General features: G+C 48.2%; 1 protein-coding gene across 2 annotated transcripts in view; it reads left to right on the plus strand.

Moving 5' to 3' along the window:
• Positions 1 to 22,933, plus strand: part of LTBP2 (latent transforming growth factor beta binding protein 2) — a 1,439,407-nt gene that overhangs the window by 798,069 nt on the left and 618,405 nt on the right. For both annotated transcript variants that reach the window (XM_078659886.1, XM_078659885.1), the window contains exon 8: positions 7,247 to 7,349. In XM_078659886.1, coding sequence (XP_078516012.1) covers positions 7,247 to 7,349 — 103 coding nt within the window. The remainder of the gene's footprint in view (positions 1 to 7,246; positions 7,350 to 22,933) is intronic.

The following is a 22,933-nucleotide window of genomic DNA, read 5'->3' on the forward strand; positions in this document are numbered from 1 at the left end:
TTATACAACAATTCTTCAAAGGTCTTTTCAGAATGTTCCCTCCGGTACGTCGTCCACCACCATCGTGGCATCTTAATGTAGTGTTAGCGCAGCTCATGCGCCATCCTTTTGAACCTATCCACAAAGCCGATTTGAAATTCCTTACGTGGAAGGTGTCACTTTTATTGGCTTTAACTTCCTGTAGGAGAGTCAGTGATATCCAGGCTTTCACAGTTCATCATCCTTTCTTACAGTTCACAAATGACTCAATGGTGCTCCGCACGAATCCAAAATTTATACCTAAGGTGCCTTTGGACTTCCACCTTAACGAGCCTGTCATCTTAAAGACATTCTTTCCTAATCCACAATCCCCTGCAGAAAGGGCATTGCATACACTGGACATTAAGAGATGTTTGAAGTTCTATTTGCAGAGAACTTCTATGTTGCGCAAATCTGATCAACTATTTATCACTTATGGTACGATTCATAAAGGCCAAGCAGTCTCTAAGCAAACAATTGCGAGATGGATCTCTGCAGCTATTGACTTTTGCCATACACAAGCAGGACAACCTTTTTTTAAGCAGCTCCTAGAGCGCACTCTACAAGGGCAGTGTCTTCCTCAACTGCTCTTTTCGCTGGAGTCCCTCTCCAGCACATCTGCAGAGCGGCAACCTGGGCCAGTCGGCATACTTTCACCAAACACTACTGTTTGGATGCAGCCAGCTAAACCGATTCTTCAGTGGGTCAAGCAGTCCTGCGTAATCTTTTCAAATAAGGTGAGCCTCTGTTTCCCACCTCCTATTACTGCTGTCAGACGCTTGTTATGCTTATTTTGTTGTGCACATGCTTAGGTATTTGCATTTTTCATGCTTTTAGTGATGTAATTATTTATATATATATATATATATATATATATATATATATATATATATATATATATATATATATATATATATATATATATATATATATACGTATATATTTCATCGTTATGTGCATCTCATATTACCAGCTTATGCTACAAAGAGCGTCTTCCAGACACGGATGTGTACTGCTATCTACTCTGATTCAGGCATGTGAATCTATGAAAGACACCCCTAATACTGGAGAAGAACAATAGTTACTTACCTGTAATCTGTGGTTCTCCAGTATTGGTGTCTTTCATAGATTCACATGCAACTGGCCCACCTCCCCTCAGAGGCTCTTAGGCTACATTGGTTTACCATCACTCCTTGCGAGAAAATCTGAGAGCCTGAGCCTCTGGGGAGAATCTTCTGGTGGGTGCTGTCGCCTGACTGGCTGCAGTTTGGTCTATACAAAATGACTAGGATAGTCATGAGTGTGGACGTTTTTTCTCCTGTAGCTTGGGCTACTTTACTTCCTGGTTGGGAATTACTGGTTTTTAGTATGATATTATGGCATATTATTGCTATTTTATGTACCTTGGGACTCCCACTTTGACGACGGGGAATAATTCAGGCATGTGAATCTATGAAAGACACCAATACTGGAGAACCACAGATTACAGGTAAGTAACTATTGTTCATCTGCCACACACGTCTCCTTCCCATGAACATGTTTCCTCACCTCTCAGCCTCTGTAGACTCTCCTTTCACCCACACTTATCTACTTCCCCTGACAACAAGGTTCCTCACCCCTCAGTCAACTCGCCTCTCAACCACAAGTGTCTCTTTCCCTTGAACACCTTTCCTCACCACCAAGCCTCAGTAGACCATCCTCTCAGCCACGTGTGCCTGCTTCCCTAGAACACATTTCCTCACCAGTCAGTCTCAGTCGATCCTCCTCTCAGCCACACGTTTCTACTTCCCTCGAACACGTTTTCTCGCCAGTCAGCCTCAGTAGACCCTCTTCTCAACTACACATGTCTCCTTCTCTTGAATAGCTTTCCTCACCTCTCAGTTTTCCTGAATTTCAAATCAACATTTTCATAGCGCGCCCATGCATAGTCCCTGGAAGATTATTAACAAAGCTGGAAAAGTGTTATTATAAAAAACCTTCTCAATTTAGGTTAGGTAGTCTTGCAACTTCGCCCACCTCTAATTTCACATATTCTCGTTGTCTGGAGAGGGGAGCGGACTGGTCAGTTGCTGGCCATGTGAAACTAATATTCCTTTGTGAGATATGGCCGCAGATGTCCCATTAGGGCCGACACAGCCCATCCCCTTCTACACAAAGCCAGTGCTCCTCCAGCAAACACCTTCACAGATTCAATTCACTTGCATTACAACTGAAAGGGGTATAATGGATGAGGCAGAGGGTCTGAGCACACTGTGATGCAGAGAGAGGCTCCACAACTGGTAAGAGTCAGACAGTCACTGAGCAAACAGCTGAGCGGAGAGAGTGTACACAGCTTGTAAGAGAGACCAGCTGAGCATGCAGGGGTGCAGAGACTGAGGGGCACATTTGGTAATAGAGAGCCACTGTGACTGTACATGCAGCTGTGCATTGAGACTGAGTGCACAAATGGATGGTAATAGAAACCCATTGACCACAGAGTTAGGCAGAGAGAATGAGTGCAACTCTAAGGAGACAGAGGCTGACTTTACAGCTTGGTGGAGAGACCGTGTCGCGTGCACAGCAAAGCAGAGAGAAATTGAAGAAAGAGCTGAGAGGCAATGTATTATAGCTAGGGATTAAGATGCTGAATTCTGAACTTTGTAGACATAGCAAATGCATTCACAGCGAAGCCGAGAGAGAGAAAGAGGCCAAACACACAGCTAATAATAAAGAATCAGATTATAGAGACCCGGTATACAGGAAGAGAAGGTGCTTATAACTCGATGGAGAGTGCAATGCACGGCCTATTCAGCAGAGAGAAAGAGAGAGAGAAATAGACCGAGTACACAGGTGAGTAAAGAGAGAGCTGGCACACACATGTGCAATGTGCAAAGAGAGACTTAGTGCACAGCAAGGATGAGAGGGACTAAGGCATGCACAGAAGGTAGGCACACAGTTGGGTAGAGTGAGTGGGAGCCTCAGCTTCTAGCTTGCTAAAATAAGCATTTGTAATGCAATTGGTCTCACATTTGTTACAGTTAGCACTATTGATGTTGTAATATATATATGGATGTATGACGTTACAACGCACACTTTTACAACGCATACCTTTACAACGCATTTTTTACACCGCAACATCCATTACAACGCACACCATTACAACGCATACCATTACAACGAATTCTTAAAAAATACCTTTACAACGCATTCCACTACAACGCATACTACATTTACAACGCATACCATTACAACGCATTACATTACATTGCATATAAGGTAAGTGTTGGATAGTGTAGGGGTTAAAATTACTATTCGAACTCCAGGGGGTGCAACAGTAGGGAAAGTTTTGGATAGTGTAGGGGTTAAAATTACTATTCTAACTCCAGGGGGTGCAACAGTAGGGTAAGTGTTGGATGGTAAGTTTTGCGTTGTAATGGTATGCGTTGTAATGACTGCGTTGTAATGGTATGCGTTGTAGTGGTGTGCGTTGTAGTGTCATGCGTTGTAATGACTGCGTTGTAAATGTATGCGTTGTAATGGATGTTGCGTTGTAAAAGTTTCGTTGTAATGGTAGTGCGTTTTAAAAGTTGCGTTGTAAACGTTGTATACCATATATATATATATATATATATATTTTTTTTTTTTTTGTAGTGCTTTAAACCGAGAGTCCCAGTCATTTACAGGCGTTAGCCATGACTACAAATGATTCCAGACGTATGCCTCACATTTTGTTTGTGGCTTTAATGCACGTTTAGGCTTATGTGACATAAGAATACAAAATTAATACCACAGACCAGTTTAGTAAAGGTTAGAAATCTGGCCTTACACGTAGGAGCTTCAGACCAAGGGTCAAGTTGAAAGGAAAAGGATAGTCCTCTGAAGTTGAGGCGTCACTTCCCTGATGGCAGGAGAGCAGTGACTTATTCAAAGCTAAAGTGCAGTCTGGGTGGCTGAAGTCAGTTTAATGCACCAAACACTGTTCAATTGCATGGGCGGCTCACTAGAACCATGTTCAAAGTACCAGCCCTGGAACCTAAAACAAATCCGGCGCCACACTGAGCATCTCCAAAATGTTTTTTTAAAAAGTAGACATTGTGTGAAGCGTTCAAAAGTTCAAATAAAGAAAAATAACACTGCATGAGTGTATGCAGAGCGCGCGGCAGCCGTGAATTGGAAGCACTGTTAAATGATTTGGCCAGGAACCTTTCAGCCTGCATGAAGTAAAGATAAATTGCACAAGCAGAGGCAGGGCAATAAAAAGAAAAGAGTGCTTGCCAAGTATCATAAATTAACATGGAGTAAGAGCACATGTAATGTAATGGGCAGACCTTATGGGAGGTTACAAAAGTAGAAAAGGAGGGACTACTAAGCATATTAACCAATGAAAAGCAGACATTTAAAAAGGACAGTACAAGGAGGCAATAAAAAAAGGATTGGAGCTTCAAGCCCATATTCTAGATATAGCATGTCTTGAGGAGACAGCGCATGCGCTGCCTAGGCGAGACCCAAAAAAGTTAGTCACATTGTAGAGCTAAGCAGAGAAATATTGAGCAAGCAGCTTGGCAAGGAGAGACTGAGCACGAGAATGGACAGAGAAAGTCTGTGTGCACAGCTGGACAAAGAGAGACGGGCACACAGTTGGGTAGAGAGAGACAGTACACAGCTGCATAAAGAAAGACTGCACACGGGTGGGTAGAACGACACTGAGTGCACTACTGGACATAGAGAGACAGGGCAACCAGTTGTGTAGCGAGAGAGAGAGAGACTGACTGCACAGCTAGACAAAGAGAGTCTGAGCACGCAGTTGGGTAGAACAAGACTGAGTGCACTGCTGGACAAAGAGAGACCGGGCACACAGTTGAGTAGAGGGAGACTGAGTGCACTGCTGGACAAAGAGAGACCGGGCACACAGTTGAGTAGAGGGAGACTGAGTGCACTGCTGGACAAAGAGAGACTGGGCACACAGTTGAGTAGAGGGAGACTGAGTGCACTGCTGGACAAAGAGAGACCGGGCACACAGTTGAGTAGAGGGAGACTGAGTGCACTGCTGGACAAAGAGAGACTGGGCACACAGTTGAGTAGAGGGAGACTGAGTGCACTGCTGGACAAAGAGAGACTGGGCACACAGTTGAGTAGAGGGAGACTGAGTGCACTGCTGGACAAAGAGAGACTGGGCACACAGTTGAGTAGAGGGAGACTGAGTGGACTGTTGGACAAAGAGAGACCGGGCACACAGTTGAGTAGAGGGAGACTGAGTGCACTGCTGGACAAAGAGAGACCGGGCACACAGTTGAGTAGAGGGAGACTGAGTGCACTGCTGGACAAAGAGAGACTGGGCACACAGTTGAGTAGAGGGAGACTGAGTACACTGCTGTAGACTTAGTGCACAGATGGACAAAGAGAGGCGGGCACACAGTTGGGTAGAGAGAGACAGTGCACAGCTGCATAAAGAAAGACTGCACACGGGTGGGTAGAACGACACTGAGTGCACTGCTGGACAAAGAGAGACAGGGCAACCAGTTGGGTAGAGAGAGAGAGACTGACTGCACAGCTAGACAAAGAGAGTCTGAGCACGCAGTTGGGTAGAACAAGAGCGACTGAGTGCACAGCTGTAGACTAAGTGCACAGCTGGGCAAAGATAGACCTGGCACACAGTTGGGTCGAGAGAGACTGATGGCACTGCTGGACAAAGAGAGAACACGCACACAGTTGGATAGAGAGAGACTGAGTGCACTGATGTACAAAGAGAGACCGGGCACACAGTTGAGTAGAGGGAGACTGAGTACACTGCTGTAGACTTAGTGCACAGATGGACAAAGAGAGACGGGCACACAGTTGGGTAGAGGGAGGCTGAGTGCACTGCTGGAGACTTAGTGCTCAGATGGACAAAGAGAGACGGGCACACAGTTGGGTAGAGAGACACAGTGCACAGCTGCATAACGAAAACCTGAGCACACAGTTGGGTAGAACGACACTGAGTGCACTGCTAGACAAAGAGAGACAGGGCAAACAGTTGGGTAGAGGGAGGCTGAGTGCACTGCTGGAGACTTAGTGCACAGATGGACAAAGAGAGACGGGCACACAGTTGGGTAGAGGGAGGCTGAGTGCACTGCTGGAGACTTAGTGCTCAGATGGACAAAGAGAGACGGGCACACAGTTGGGTAGAGAGACACAGTGTACAGCTGCATAACGAAAACCTGAGCACACAGTTGGGTAGAACGACACTGAGTGCACTGCTAGACAAAGAGAGACAGGACAAGCAGTTGGGTAGAGGGAGGCTGAGTGCACTGCTGGAGACTTAGTGCACAGATGGACAAAGAGAGACGGGCACACAGTTGGGTAGAGGGAGGCTGAGTGCACTGCTGGAGACTTAGTGCTCAGATGGACAAAGAGAGACGGGCACACAGTTGGGTAGAGAGACACAGTGCACAGCTGCATAACGAAAACCTGAGCACACAGTTGGGTAGAACGACACTGAGTGCACTGCTAGACAAAGAGAGACAGGGCAAACAGTTGGGTAGAGGGAGGCTGAGTGCACTGCTGGAGACTTAGTGCACAGATGGACAAAGAGAGACGGGCACACAGTTGGGTAGAGAGACACAGTGCACAGCTGCATAACGAAAACCTGAGCACACAGTTGGGTAGAACGACACTGAGTGCACTGCTAGACAAAGAGAGACAGGGCAAACAGTTGGGTAGAGGGAGGCTGAGTGCACTGCTGGAGACTTAGTGCACAGATGGACAAAGAGAGACGGGCAAACAGTTGGGTAGAGGGAGGCTGAGTGCACTGCTGGAGACTTAGTGCTCAGATGGACAAAGAGAGACGGGCACACAGTTGGGTAGAGGGAGGCTGAGTGCACTGCTGGAGACTTAGTGCTCAGATGGACAAAGAGAGACGGGCACACAGTTGGGTAGAGAGACACAGTGCACAGCTGCATAACGAAAACCTGAGCACACAGTTGGGTAGAACGACACTGAGTGCACTGCTAGACAAAGAGAGACAGGGCAAACAGTTGGGTAGAGAGAGAGAGAGAGAGACTGACTGCACTGCTGGACAAAGAGACTGAGCACTCAGTTGGGTAGAACAAGACTAAGTGCACTGCTGGACAAAGAGAGACCGGGCACACAGTTGAGTGGACAGAAACTGAGTGCACTGCTGGACAAAGAGACGATATACAGCTGTTGAAAAGAGCAGAACATGTTCAGTTCACCGTCAATTCACGTTTTAATGTTTTTCTTTACCTTACAGTGTGGTCACCCGCTTTCCGGCCTCACCAGGCAAGAGGACTGCTGCGGCAGCGTGGGCATATACTGGGGAGTCAACAGGTGCATGCCATGCACCCCAAAACCAGGTAAGCGTCATGGGGATGTCGGATGAGTGAAGGGGTAAGAAACAGACCGCTGCAAAGAATGCATTTGGAGAGATCTGACTAGAGCTAATCCCAGCAGTCCAGTGTATAGATTCTCCATCTCTCCCTTACCTGCTTGTCTTTCTTATCCTGGAGGGATATTGTCTCATAGTATCTACTAGCCTGGGCCAGAGGGAGCCAGGCCTCACCAGCAGGAGTGCTTTGTAACTGGAGAACGATGTTGCACTTTCTCCCTATCCATATGGTAGTCTGTCTTCAGCGCTGAAACCTCCCATGTGCCACTTTGAACTATATTTCACTGTGTAGCAAGTGTGTGTTGAGATGCTTCCTTGAAACCTAAATACATGTAATGGTTCTTCCTTGAAGGTTGGAGTGAGGCCCAGAGCAGTGGTCTCAGACGTCTCATTATTAGAAGAGGGGAGCGCCCTGGGGACAGTGATGGCCCACCCACTGCTTGTCCACCCGCTCAGACAGGCAGGGGTACCAGGCAGGCCCGTAGCCCGCGCCCAGCAGCACACATGGTTACAGTAGCAGGCAGAACACGAATGGAGGTACAGAGACACCAGCCTGTTCCAGGCTGGCACCAGAGGTTCACACTGTGAAAGAAATATTCAGAATGTGATGAGTGAACAGAGGGTAGGGATGGTGCCAGGAGCAACAGGTGGTAGTGTACTGCGCGAAGATGGACCACTGTCAGGCCAAAGTGGGTATTGTTCACTCAAAAGAGATTGAATCTCCTGCCAGTCGTAGTAGCTTCCTTGGCCCTCTCCTGAGACATATCCTCATTAAACACATATTGAGAGCTACATGATAGAATTAGAGGGAGCGCCGGTCAGGATTCAGCATTTTGAGGTTCTATGTCGGGCTTAGTGATGATGTAAACCTATTACTCCTCTAATTTGCACCTGCGGTTTCTGACCTGGGTTGCCACATTCCTCAAAAGGACCATGGCGGTGGAGGAAAGAGGAGCCTGGGATGAGATAATGTTCTGGTATCACCTGAGTGCTATAAGACCTGCATTCCACAGACCAGGGTTCAGTTTTAGAGGCCCTTTCACACCTTACCTTTAAATGTGAAATTGTGGTGGTTTTGCGTAACAGGCTGCCTATTATAAAGTGTGTGAGTGTTTGTGATGAGATGTGATCTCACTGCTAAAGCCTTGCTACTCTGTGAACAGCCATCAGCACAGTATGTAACATCAGCTTTAAACAAGTGGTATTTTAATTTTTATAGTCGAGCAGATCCCATGGGCTGCAGCCGGCGCCCTTTCAATTTGTTCACATGGCGGGAGGAAGAGGAGGGAGTTCAGCAGAGAACCACTGCCTAGACCCATCTGGTTCCTCTTAGTGCCCAAACCTCAAGTCACATCCGTTCATGTTCAAGCGCCGCAGATGTTTTCGGAGCAGCTAATTCATTTCATGATTCAGTGGTTTTATTTATTTTGGGATTTTACTGGACTTTCCCTTCACCGCATGGGATTTCAACATATTTCCCAAAAGCTCCATCACCGGAGGCTTTAATGCTTCCCAGGAGCGCAAGGATCACCTAATGGAGAGCGAAGATAAGACATTATACTCACCAATTTCTTGTGTAACCAGAACAAAATATGGCCAACTCTGTGGACTCCGTCTTCATCCCACTAATCTCCCTAAAAGGCCATAGCAAGGATATCCCATAGCACACACTTGATTTACCGGTAAAATGTATTCACAACTCCTCATAAAGGAACCCGAGGGCACAAAGTAAGACCACACCTTGTTGTTGAAGAAACTTTGCTGCAGGTTTTTTTGAAGTAAGAAAGGTAATGGGTCATCTTACGGGTGATTCAAGCCGCCCACCAGATTAGTCACCGAGCACCAGAACTATCCTTGTTCAGGTGCTTAGACCTTCTGAATCTGTTCACCCCCCTCTGTACCCCATAGTCCAAGAATCAAACTCATGCACAGGGGTGGAGCGTTACTAGGCTAGCCCCTGGTTGCTCAGGCTTACTACTGCCATTGGAACTAGGTGCCACGGCTTTCATCTTGGGGTCTTGCCGTAAAGACTCCCTAGGGATTGATATGAATGGGCCTCTTTGGGAACCCTCAGGAGATTGCCTTTACTTTTTCGCTCTTCATCACTACTGGCAACCTGGCACTGTCTTCAAGGGTCCCCATATTTCTAAGAGAAATATGTTTGTGCCCACATCCAATAAGTGTACCCATCCTCTGCGAAGTACCCTTTAATATGTGACTTAATCAGGCTAAGCCTTATCAAACCAAAGCCTTTATGCTCTGTAAACGTGCGCATGACATTTTTGATGGGTCTGTGGAAAAGCTTGATTGGAGCTTCCGACTTGGCCCCACGCCATACACAGCAAGGGATGATCTCAGACTATATCAGTTCTCAAGTACCTATGCACCTAATAATGTCGACCATCATCACCTTCATGGCTTGAAGCAGTGGGCTCTGGCCTATGGAGTTAAGTCGTTGCCCCCCATGTGCAGCACAAGAATATGAGGGTGTCTGGACTTGCTGTAAATCTTTTGGCATAGTTTGGTTAACAAGTGTCCCCACTTCATGCCCAGGGACCCCATCCATTTTATATTGGTGTTCAAAAAATCCTGCTCCCAGTCTGCATCTTTGCCATTTGCGCTGCCCTTGCGATGAAGGAATGTGTGATGACCCAAATTCTGAACTTTCGAAGGAAATAAAGTATAGGGCACTTTGCACATCTGTTTAATAATGCATAATTAACCACAGAATGCATGCTTTACAAACCATTAAACCTCTTATACTCATTGTGAAAGATGTAAAGCAAATACTTGCATCAGCAGTGATTGAGGGCCAGATGCACGACCATTCACTTTAGCGAGTGGCAAATTGCTTCGAATTGCGACTCGCAATTTGCGACTCGCTAAAGTGAATTTACAACAGTGTCTCAGACACTGTTTGCGATTCCCATTGGGGTCGCAAATTGCATGCCTCATCAATATTTATGAGGCAAACGCAATTTGCGACCCCAATAGGAATGGCTAGCACTCCTATGGATGGCGGCCTGCTGGGGTCTGCAGACCACCATGTCTGTGACTGCTTTCTAAATAAAGCAGTTGATTCCAAGCTGTCTTCTTTAACTCGGTTTAAAGCATTAAGGGCCGGATGTACGACAGTTTTTTGTGGTCGCAAGAGGGGAATCGACCTGTTTGTGACCGCAAAAAATGGTGGTGGTGTGTACGAACGCTATTTTGGGAGTCACTGACTAGAAAAAGAAAAATCAAATTTTCACATTTTAAAACATCACATAACACTATCACCTTAGCACTAACTCACTGCATTAATATTGATTTGCCCTTTCTGAATTATTATTGTCTCTGAAGTCTTAGAAAAAGTTATATCAAGAACAGAGAGCCTTTGTGAATGAATGCAATACAGTGTGCAAACAGGAAAAAAACTTGAAAAATGTAGCAAAAAGGTTTCCTGCAGCGAGCTCTATGAGAATAGGCGCATACAGAAATAAGCAATCTGTATCCTGCTGCATGTAGTGTAAGGTGAGAAATATAAATATAGAATGAATATTATGATACAGCATCCGTTTTGAACAAGATGGCGTCAAGGCTAATTGGTGTCTAGCTAGCCAAAGCCAGCAAAATACAATTAAACACATTGTAATGATTTTGTTTCAATTACAATAGCTCTAAGTCAGGATACAAATTAATTAAGTTCAGAGCAACTGATATTAATACACATTTTAGTTCAAATGCGCAGAGGCTCTCTTCGTGCCCATAGTGAACTCCAAATCAGGGAGCTGTTGAATTGTACCAGGAACTGGGCCCACAACTGTTGAATTGCCCCAGGAACTGGGACTCTTTCAATGCTCCCGTAAGGCTCACTAGGTGATGTTTAGGGATACCTTTGATGTTGCATGTGCTAACCTTCCCGGAAAGACACTCCCCGCCGAGATGATTCTGGATGCAAAATTCAGCTTGCCTAGCAGGCCCTGGATAACACCTAATGTTGCTTTCTTCCTCTTCAGGACTAATTTGATATCTGACAATAGAGCCTTAACCTTTTCATCCAGAAGTCTGGTGATTCTTTTGACCATGTCCAATTTGATGCCAAGGAATGTCAGGACACATTAGGGCACTTGGTTTTTACAAGGGCAAGTGAGACCCCTGAGCTCTGCTGCTACCTTCTGAGATGCATGTAGAGCTGTCTTGTGTTCCTGCCTTGCGGATGAATAAGAAATCGTCAAGGCAATGCATCACTCACCCTTTGGGTGTGCCCTGGAGATTGCTGAAGATTTCAAAGTTGGCATATGAGACTGAACAACCCATGGGCATGCATTGGTTACAGTAGTAACTTCCTTCCCATCGGAATCCTAGGAAGTGAAAACTATGGGGTGAACAAAAAGAAGGTGGAAAGCATACACAGTGTCTGTCTTTGCTAAGAGGGTGCCCCTGTCTGCACGCTACTCAAAGTTGACGGTTTCATTAAGAGAGTTGTAGGTAGCTTATCAAGCCATGTTGTCAATGCAAATGTTCCAAGAGTTGCACTTGGGGTAAGAGAAGGTGGTGAATGAGGTGGAATCTGACAGCTCCTTTCTTTGGGACAGCCACCGGCAGGGATATTATAAAATCGGCGAAATGGAAGAAGTCGAAGGGCCTTGTCACATAACCCAACCATAGCTCTTTGCACAACTTATAACTATGAAAAGTGTGTGCTCTGGCGAGACAAATTATAGTGTGTAAAAGGCCACAGAAAGCGGAGACTGACACTGAATTGCCTACTTAGTGCCTCAAGAGAGAACAGAACTGCACTGGCACAATGTCTTGAGCCATGGGCAATCGCTGTCAGACACAGTTGAAAATGGTGACCCTAGCCATTTATAGACAAACTGTCTTTTGAGATCCCCTTGCCTAATGAGGAAAAAATTACACCTGACCCAATATGGCCACCAAAGAGTGTGGATCCTTTTCGGATCACATTAAACGCAGTGCAGTTAATTTTTTTTTCTTCTGCTTGTTGTTTTGCCATGAATCACAGGATGGTGAGCTGATGCCAGTAATCAAACCTGGTTCACTAATTTTAAAGTCGCCAGCTCGGACTGTTAGGTCTCATCTTTATCAGGTTTTCCTGGATGTGACGAAGAGGTAAAAAAAGACATTCGATCATCCTCCCTAAATAGGGTGGAAGGTGTAATGTCCTTCCTCCGACACCCCCTACTCAGGCATAATACTTGAGCTCTGCCTGACTCTGAAAGAGTTCAGCGGACCAAGGGTTTGGCAGGCAGTGTACGTTTGCAGTAGAGTAACTCTCAGTCAGGGCAAAAGTCTTCTCTACTTAGGCCTAACTCCAAATTACAAGAACTTAATACTAGCACCAACAAAACATATACAATTCTTAGGTGCAAACATTTGTGTGGAGCGTTTAAAGGCTTTCGCATCAAAGGAAAGAGGAATGAAGATGAGTCTCTTATTACAAGAGGTAACTGCAAAACCGTGTATAATATGAAAATAGCAAGTTCTTTAGCAACACAACAATCATTTGATGGTGGAAGTTGTCTCTGGCTTACAGAACAAGACAGCAGATGCCCTCAACAGAAGATAGTAGATTGCCATGGTTTTGAATTACTTTCAAATCACTTAGGTCTAATATTCCAACAGTGGGGCAAATCTAAATTGGATCTACTTGCAACACCAGCCAACACCAAAAGCTGAAACTTCACATGGAGGTAGTGATATCTGTTTGATATGAGAACCGCATTTGATTCCCTAGTTAGAGAAATTAATTTACACTTTTTCCCTCATACCATCATATCAATGAAAATTGTAAAATAACCTTGCAGAATGATCCTGATAGCGCCTGCATGGATGAGACAGTTGTAGTACACAGAGCTTTGGGACCTTTCAATTCAGAACAATGTCCAATACTACGCAGATCCTTTTCTATTGTCCAAGATCCAGAATCAAATTCTGCAAGGAGACTATGCGGCTCTACATCTGATGGCAGCGGGATCTAGGGCCAGATGTAAGTAATCACATATTACAGATTCCTAAATACCGAATTTTACCGATTCGGTATTTAGGAATCGGTAAATGTGATGTAGCTAATGATTCGGTAAATATTACTGAATCGGTAATATTCGGTATTTACCGATTCGGTATTTACCGAATTGGTAATTCCCATTCATTCCTATGGGCCTGGAGGCCCATAGGAATGAATAGGAATTACCGATTCTGTAAATTCCGAATCGGTAATAAGGGGAAGACTTACAAGGGTGGCAGGGTGTCACATTGACAACCTGTTGCATCCCTGAATAGTGCATGGGTGCACATGTGGCAGACATACATGCCCTAAGGGCATGTATGTCTGCCACATGGCACTGTTAAAAAAGCCTAAAATTGCTTTTTTAACGGTTTTCGACATTTATCACAAACTTGTAGTATGTGGTAAATAACAAATCCTTAAATGAGGAATCCACTCACTTGAGTGCTCCCTACATTAGGGATTCGGTAAAGTACCGAATCGGTATCTTATCGATTCGGTAATTTACCGTTTCCTTAAATTACCGATTTGGTAAATTACCAAATCCTTCAATTTGGCCTCCTACATCTAAAAAGCCTAATACCGGTCAGTAATGGCCGAAATTCGGTAATTTCGGCTGTTACCGACCGGAATTAGGCTACCTATATCTGGCCCCTAGTGTTTAGGCCTTTGAGAAGTACTGCTTTGGGAATCATAATTCAAGCATGCAACTCTATGAAAGAGAAAGTGCTGCAGAAGAAAATGTTTCTTACCTGTAAGTACATTCTGTAGCATTGGTATCTTTCACAAATTCACATGCACTCACCATCCTCCACGTTCATGAGGCTATTAGTTGCTAGTTACAACTCTGAAAATCTAGCAGTTGAGGCGTTTGGGGAGGGGTTGGAGCCTGAAGCCACTTCTCCTGATTGGCTCGATTTCAGGTCACATGATGAGGTGGATGGACTAAGTGTTGTCTATGAAGGGTTGTCCTTTACTTTCAATGTTAGCTGCTGTAACCGAAAAACATCTATGTTAAACATTGACTGGCAGAGGTTTCCAGCCTGATGTTGAGAGATAAAAAGCATGTGAATTTATGAGAGATACCAATACTGCAAAACTGTAGTTACAGGTAAGTAACTTTTTCTTGATTACTTGTAGTAACTTGTAGTACTTATTCTGTATTGTGGGAATCTTAATTGAAGTCATAAATGACCCTCCCCACCTCGTCAGCTATTTGTGTCTTGGGAATTCAAAACAGCATGTCATTGTCGCAACCCTAGGACATATTGTTGTCAGACAGCAAGGTCAACCCTGCCTTCCCCCCTTGTTAGTTAATCCACTTCTGTGTATAACTCAGAACAGTGCAAAGGACCTATTGGAAATGGAAAAGGGTGTTTGGGAACGAGAAAAAAAGAAAAGGGATTGAGATTAGCAGCAAGCACATCGAGTGCTTGCCTCGTGAAGCAAGGGGCCGCACTCAGGGCCGAACTGGAATGTCCGTAGCGGGCACCTGGTGTTTCCCCGGAGGGTCGCCAGGGTAGGGGCCGATTGTGGGCCCCTGGGGGCCGTTTCTGTTACAGGGGCCTTTTTGCAGCATAGCTGCAAAATCGGCCCCTGTAACATAATCGGCCGAAACCGGTCCTGGCAAACAGCTCGACAGCTCCCAGGTGGGCCAGCCTAGCTCTTTGCCAGGGCCAGTTTTGGTTCCCAGTCCGGCCCTGGCCGCACTGTAACTAGCCTCCATGCAAACCTGGCATACTGCCAAAGAACCAAAGTAGGGAATAGCTCAATGGCACAGGAGAGCAATGTTGCTTTAGATACACAGTAGGGGGTCCAAAGCAAAAATTCAATACACTGGTTGAACAAGGACACAGGAAACCGAAAAAAAGTAAAGCATCACTAGGAAACCAAGGGAACTGACAAAAAATACAACAAAGGTGAGGGATTTAAAAGTAGGTGCGAACTGGTGCAAAAAACGATGGAGTCAAGTTAACCAGTGTTGCCTGACAATAGTCTATGGGTATGGTGACCCAGTGACCTCGAATTCAAATACTAGCCCTGTAGTGGCTGGAGCAACCCTGGAAGTCTCTGTCCTTTCTGATGATAGCTTTCATTATCCTGTTCTCAACGTATAATCTTGTCCTAACTCTCTTATGAGGTATGTTTCACAAAGACCTGACAGTCCTCCCTCTCAAAGGCCCACCTCTTCTCCAGTTTGGGTCTGTTAGGAATCGTCTTTTAGAATGCGCGTAGCAGTCTTTGGGCATGGACAAAGACTGCAGACTTTCAGGAATTGTCAGATACGGCTTAACCCTTCCATGCTACCGGATACTGTTGTTGCCTCTCTATAATTTCAAGTGTCTAAAATCTCCTCCAGTTCGTACTCAGGTGTCCCATCAACTAAAGTAGGGGAGGAGTAACTGAAGCAGAAGCAGCCTTCTTGACTCTCAAATCAAGAAATATATGGTGGATATTCCAGCGTCAAGGCAATTTCAGTTCTAGTGCGGACTGTCCTACCTGTCTTACAATGCTAGAGGGTCTCACATATCTGGGAGGGAATGTGATCTAGTTTGATGGACAAATAATCAGTTGACACACAAACCATTTTTCCCACATTGAACAATAGCTCTGTACTACTCCACTGGTTGCAGTTTTATTAACTTGCCCATCCCAGATCCTAAATGTGCATAAGCTCAAACCTGAATCTACCGTATGTCTTTAATCAGGGATTGTACAGAAGGAATTAAGGTGGAGGAGAAAGAAGGTGGTCAAATGTGGGGATGGAACCTATATGAATTAAAGAACGGAGTGTTCCGCGGAGGTGTGGTGAAGATGTTTTTACATGGAAATTCAGCAGTCAACATCCTCTACACCAACAGTTCAATGTGATGCATCAAAAACATCTCAAGTATTGTTTGGTTATCTGATTTATGTTTCTCTATTTTTCCACCTGATTGAGGCTGGTAGCTAGTGGATAAAACAATGTATTACACCAAGCTGTTTTTGTAAGGATTTCCAAAATCTAGCTATAAACTGGAATCTCCTATCTGGAATGACAGCATCTGGTAGCACATGCAATCTGACAATGTCCTTGATAAACACATAAGCTAATGTAGGGAATGAAATGAGCAGCCTTAGTGAGGTAATCAATGACTAGTAATACAGTCTTTCTTTCTGAAGGCGTAAATTAGTTATGAATCTTTGACAAGGGTTGTTGTAGTGTGGACAAAGGCTGCAATAACCCTTCTGATGGATATTTCTAACAGCAGATTCCTCACCTTTTGAATATTCCTCAGGCATGAGACTGGAGCTGGAAAAATCTTTAGCAGTACCATTGTGTTCAGGTAGGTGGCAATATGGGGCTCCAATCCATAAGAGACAGGCAGAGTCGCATACAAGTGCCACCCATGCATTTCAACATCAATTATCTTTGTATCTGCCCCTCCAGGTGCAAAACCAGAGCTATCCCTTGACTCTTTCGAGACTGCTTTTCCACAAAAATGTTCTTTAAATACCAGTGTACAAGAGAAAATGTCACCCTCTAAAGCTGCAAGGTTCAAGCCTTTTAAGACCTGTTGCAAGCAAATATCTGAAAGAAACAGGTTAGTGTTAGATTCCTTACCTTAGAATATCCCCAGGCGTCAGACTGGATGCAGAAAGTTTTGTGTAGCTGTACCCCTGCGCGTCGGTAGGCGTCATCTGCGGCTACCGTCCGTCGTCGGCGTAGTTGGCGCCGGGATGACGTCGTTGGAGTACATAGACGCCGTCCTCGCGCGCTGACATCAGTTCTTCTTTTTTTCGCTCCAGTCAGCGCAAAAAGCAGTACTCCTTAGTCAATTTTTGACTAACTTTTTCGATCTTTTTTATCCTGTTTCGAGTCGTAAGACTATCGGTGCCGGTAGGGATGCCCGGGTTCAAGCCCTGTGCCGATTGCAACCGACTAATGTCGGTTACCGACCCCCATCGCTGGTGCCTGTATTGCCTTAGGACTGACCATGATGACAAGTCATGCCCCGACTGCCGGGCCTTGACGTCGAAGGCTAGGTGGGAGCGGTCCCGTAAGCGCCTCGAGCTCCGGCAGTCGGCCGGTCGCGGGGCCACAGTCATCGCAGCTGGGCAAGTCGACAACATTCGTCGGGCTCCAAGTCCTCAGGTAAGAGGCACAAGAAGTCGAAGAGACGACATCGCTCTTCCGACTCCCCCCGACGCTCGCGCGAAGCGGCCGGGGGTTCGAGCGACACCGCCCACGTGGCTCCGCCGCAGGCGCTGCTGCCAGCTCAATACCCGCCTGTCCCTGGGCTGAACGCGACGCCGGAGGAGATCGATGCCTTCCTCATGGCCATGAGGTCGCTCTTTCCTCCGTCGGGTCCCGCGGTGCCTTTGGGCCCCGTGGCCCCAGCTGGGAGCCCATGCGGTCCGGGGGCTTCGGCCCCGGCTCCATCGGGTGCTTCGGCTCCGGCGCCGTCGGCGACTTTGGTCCCGACGCCGCAGGGCCCTGCCGGATCCAAGTCCGGATCCGGGTCGCCGCTGTTTGACCTTACGACCCCTCCGCCGACCCCCAGGGTGTCGCCCCCGACGCCGTTCCCTGACGTCATCGTCCCCAGTCCCTCCCTCGGTCTGGATCCGGCGTCGGACCGGCATCGCTCGACGCCGCATTTGATGCCGAGAGAAGAGCAATTCTTCTATGATCCGGCCCCATACTTTGCACCTGACTATCAGGAGATGGGAGACGAGGAGGATTGGGAGGGGTCTGAGGACCCTCTGGCACGAGAGTGCCAGTTGTATCAGGACTGGGCAGTGGATCTAGGGGAGGCCAGTGGTTTGGACACTTCGCCCGACAGTGGCTTTGTCTCCCCTACTACCGTGGCTACGGAGGAGGGGGCTGCTTACAGCATGGTGCTGATGAGGGCGGCCAAGGCCTTGGGTCTTGAGCTTCCTGTCGCGGCCGTGAGGACTAACCTCCTCACCGAGGTCCTTAAACCGCAGGCAAGCTCTTCGGAGCCTCTACTGCCGTTTAATGAGGCCCTTTTTGATGTTCTGTTGGGCACTTGGTCCAGGCCCGCTACAGGTCCGCCTGTAGATCAGAACGTGGCCAGGCGCCACCGCCCAACCCCGGGCGACCCTAACTTCCTGTCCACCCATCCCACCCCGAGAGCCTGGTTATCCAGGCCTCTAACTCCCAGACCGCATTCCCGACTGCTCCACCTGATCGGCAATCCAAAAGGTAGGAGCAGTTCGGTAAGAAGCTGTTCTCCTCACTTAGTTTGGGTTTGCGGTCTGTCAACACCGCTTGCCTTTTGGGCCGTTATACCCACTCTCTGTGGGACACGGTCGCGGATGTGCTGCCGGCTTGCCCAGGGGAGGCCCGGGTCAAACCCGCTCAAGCCCTTGCGGAAGGGCGGGATGCAGCACGGTACTCTATCCGATGTGGGCTGGATACCACAGACTCGCTGGGCAGGGCGATTTCCACGACGGTGACGGTTCGTCGCCACGCCTGGCTGAGGTCCGCCAACTTTTCGGCTGATGACAAGAATTCCCTCATGGACATGCCGTTTGATGGCCGTCGCCTCTTTGGCGACAAGGCAGACAGTGCGCTTGAGTGTTTCAAGGACTCCGGAGCCACGGCCAAGTCCTTGGGCCTGTCGGGCCAGCGTCAGCAAACTTCTGCCTTTCGCTCCTTTCGTGGCCAAGGAAGGGGCGCCCCCTCATGTCCTGCCAGCCACGGGCTGCAGACTAACATCCAGCGCGGTGGCGGACGTGGTAACTGCCGTGGCGGTGCCAGGGGACAGCGGCGAGGCCAGTCCACATCCACCCCCGCAGCAGCCGCCTCAAAGCCTTCCTAGTCCGAGCTTTCAGGCCCATTCGACGCCAGTGGGGGGCAGGGTTCGCCATCACCTCCTCCACTGGCGCTCCATCACTTCGGACAGGTGGGTGCTGCAAGTCGTCCAATGGGGCTACTCCCTCCCCTTCAAGGCAACCCCTCCAGCCATGCCACCGCAGTACCACCGTGTGTCGGGGGATCACTTGCAACTTCTGCAAGTGGAAGTTACGGCCCTCTTGGCCAAGGGGGCCATCGAGCGCATTCCTGGGCCAGAAGTAGGGTGTGGTTGTTACTCCCACTACTTTCTGGTCCCAAGAAGGGCAAAGGGGGCCTACGCCCTATCTTGGACCTGCGGAACGTCTACGGCTTCCTCCGGTAGGAGAAGTTCAAGATGCTGACTTTGGCTCAGGTATTAGCTGCCCTAGACCCGGAAGACTGGATGGTAGCGTTGGACTTGCAGGACGCATATTTTCACATCCCCGTCCTGCCGGCCCACCGGCGTTACCTGCGGTTCACGGTAGGCCGAGAGCACTTCCAGTTTACCGTGCTCCCCTTCGGCCTTACCAGCGCCCCACGAGTGTTCATGAAAGTGATGGCGGTGGTCGCAGCTCATCTGCGCAGATTAGGGGTGTCAGTCTTCCCCTATCTCGACGACTGGTTGTTTAAGGCGGGCTCGCCCCAGACAGTCGTCAGCCACCTCCAGACTACGTCCGACCTCCTGCACCTGCTATGGTTCTCCATCAATGTGCCGAAGTCACACCTGTGTCCCTCTCAGAAGCTCCTTTTCATCGGAGTGGTTCTGGACTCTGTGCAGTTTCTGTTTATCCTCCTGAGCAGCGGGTTCGGGATATTCAGGCTCTGATTCCGATCTTTAAGCCTTTATCCCGAGTCTCGGTCAGGTTGACGCTGCGGCTTCTGGGGCTGATGGCCTCCTGCATCCTTCTGGTGCATCATGCCAGCTGGCGGATGCGGGTTCTGCAGTGGGACCTGAAGTTTCAGTGGGCCCAGCATCAGGGCATCCACGTCCTGATCTCAGAGGGCACTGCGAGACAGTTGCAGTGGTGGCTCACGGCCCGCGATTGGGTCAGCGGCAGATCCCTCTCCCTACCCCAACCGGAGCATGTGGTAGTGATGGATGCGTCTCTCCTGGGCGCCATGGGAGAGGCGGAGATCAGAGGCCTCTGGTCTCCGGCGGAGTCCCGGCTCCATATCAACCTTCTGGAGCTGCGGGCGATCCGGCTTGCACTGAAGGCATTCCTTCCCTCTGTCCAGGGAAGTGTAGTGCAGGTGTTCACGGACAACACCACCACCATGTGGTACTGCAACAAACAGGGCGGGGTGGGGTCGTGGACCCTTTGTCAGGAGGCTCTGCACCTCTGGCAATGACTGGAACACCAGGGCATCACCCTGGTGGTTCAACACCTGGCAGGTTCCCTGAACGCCAGGGCGGATAAACTCAACCGCCGGTGCATGATGAATCACGAATGGCGTCTCAGCTCGGACATGGCGCAATGCCTCTTTCAGCGATGGGGAGAGCCTTGGTTAGATCTATTCGCCACCGAAGAGAACACGCAATGTCATCAGTTCTGCATGTTGGAATTTCCAAGGTGGCACTCGCTCGGAGACGCTTTTTGTTGCGAGTGGAGCTGCGGTCTATTGTACGCCTTTCCGCCTATACCACTTCTGCCCAGAGAGCTGAAGAAGATCAGGCGCGACCGGGCCGAAGTCATCCTTGTGGCTCCAGACTGGGCACGAAGATACTGGTATCCCGAGCTACTCGGCATGTCAGTCGATCCCCTGATTCATCTGCCTCTTCAGGAGGACCTTCTGTCCCAGCAGCTGGGGACGGTCCTCCACCCGAACCTGTCCAGTCTCCACCTCCATGCATCGAGATTGAGCGGCGACAGTTGAGGCCATTTGACTTGCCTCCTGAAGTCTGAGATGTGATTCTGGCAGCCAGGCGTCCCTCCACAAAATCGATATACGCCTGCAGGTAGAACAAATTTGTGGCATGGTGCACAACGAAGGCTGTTGATCCCCTTTCTGCCCCCCTTTCAGAGGTTCTCCTCTTTCTTCTTTCTCTAGCCCAGCAGGGCTCTGCTCTGGGCACTATCAAGGGCTACCTCTCTGCCATTTCAGCCTTCTTGAGGCTTCCTGATCAGCCTTCTCTTTTCAAGTCCCCTGTTGTAAATAGATTCTTAAAGGGCATCACTCACATGTTTCCTCCTGTTCCTTTTGTGATGCCTCAGTGGGACTTGAACCTTGTTCTGACTTATTTGATGTGCGCTCCTTTCGAGCCACTTCATAATTGCCCTCTTCGTCTTCTAACTCTTAGGACTGTATTCCTGGTTGCCATCACCTCTGCCAAGAGAGTGAGTGAGCTCCAGGCTCTTTCTTCTCAACCTCCTTTCCTTTCTGTCCATCCGTACAAAGTGGTCTTGAGAACGCGCCCCTCTTTTCTGCCCAAAGTAGTCACAGCCTTCCACATCGGGCAGTCCATCACCTTGCCCACCTTCTTTCCACCTCCGCATCCCTCGAAAGAGGAAGAGAGGCTCCACCGTCTGGACCCAAAACGTGCGCTCTCATTCTATCTGGACCGCACACGCCAGTTCCGGGTGGACGACCAGCTCTTTGTTGGTTACGTGGGCGCTAAGAAGGGACACAAATGAACCTTTTCTCAGGTGGTCGTTTTCTGCATAAAGGCTTGTTATTCACTGGCTAAAAAGTAGCCTCCAGTGCGGCTGCATGCCCATTCCACTCTGGCCATGGCGGCTACCACTGCCCTGGGTCAGGGAGTCCCCTTGCAGGACATCTGTCAGGCATCTATGTGGGCCTCGCTGCACACGTTCGCTAGACACTACTGCCTGGACAGACAAGTCCGGAGAGATGGCTTTTTCGGCTGTTCTGTTCTCCAGGACTTTCTGGTGTGATCATTGGTTCGCAGACCCACCACCGGGGTTGGTATTGCTGGGGTATCTATTCTAAGGTAAGGAATCTAACACTAACCTGTTTCTTTCAGATGCACAAGTTACTTACCTTCGGTAACGATATATCTGTAAGAAACAGTAGTTAGTGTTAGATTCCTTACCGCCCCACCCATCCTCCCCGTTCTGCAAACCGATATCTAGGGTTAAAGTATTCCCTTTGAGGGCCCTAGTTTCATGACACCAGTGTTGGTTTTTATCATGGCTCTGCGTTTCTGGCGCAGAAAAGCTGTGTATAAGAACTGACATCAGCGCGCGAGGGCGGCGTCTAAGTACTCCGACGTCATCACGGCGCCAGCTACTCCGACGACGGACGCGGAGCCGCAGACAGCGCCTACCAACGCACAGGGGTACTGCTACGCAAAACTTTCCGGATCCAGTCTGACGCCTGGGGATATTCTAAGTTAAGGAATCTAACATTAACTACTGTTTCTTACAGATATATCGTTACCGAAGGTAAGTAACTTGTGCGTCTCTGATAGGTTCCCGCCAGATTTGACTTTGGTGCTTGGGATCGGACCATAACTGCAAGGCATGTAGTAATTGCATCTTGAGGAATCTGAAGGCCATCCATGACCATGAGACAAAGATATCTGTCACCAATCACCAGAAGGCTCCATGCCATGACTGGTCAAAGTTGAAGGGAATGTCCCATTCCTGCTCCCAAAGTAATTCCCATAGCAGACCTTCAAGCCCTCGGGCAAGTCCAAAAAGAAGCACTAGATATCCAAACAGAAGTCAGTTCCTTGCCACCA

Source organism: Lissotriton helveticus, chromosome 9 (genome assembly GCF_964261635.1).
Source record: "Lissotriton helveticus chromosome 9, aLisHel1.1, whole genome shotgun sequence".
Classification (NCBI taxonomy): domain Eukaryota; kingdom Metazoa; phylum Chordata; class Amphibia; order Caudata; family Salamandridae; genus Lissotriton; species Lissotriton helveticus.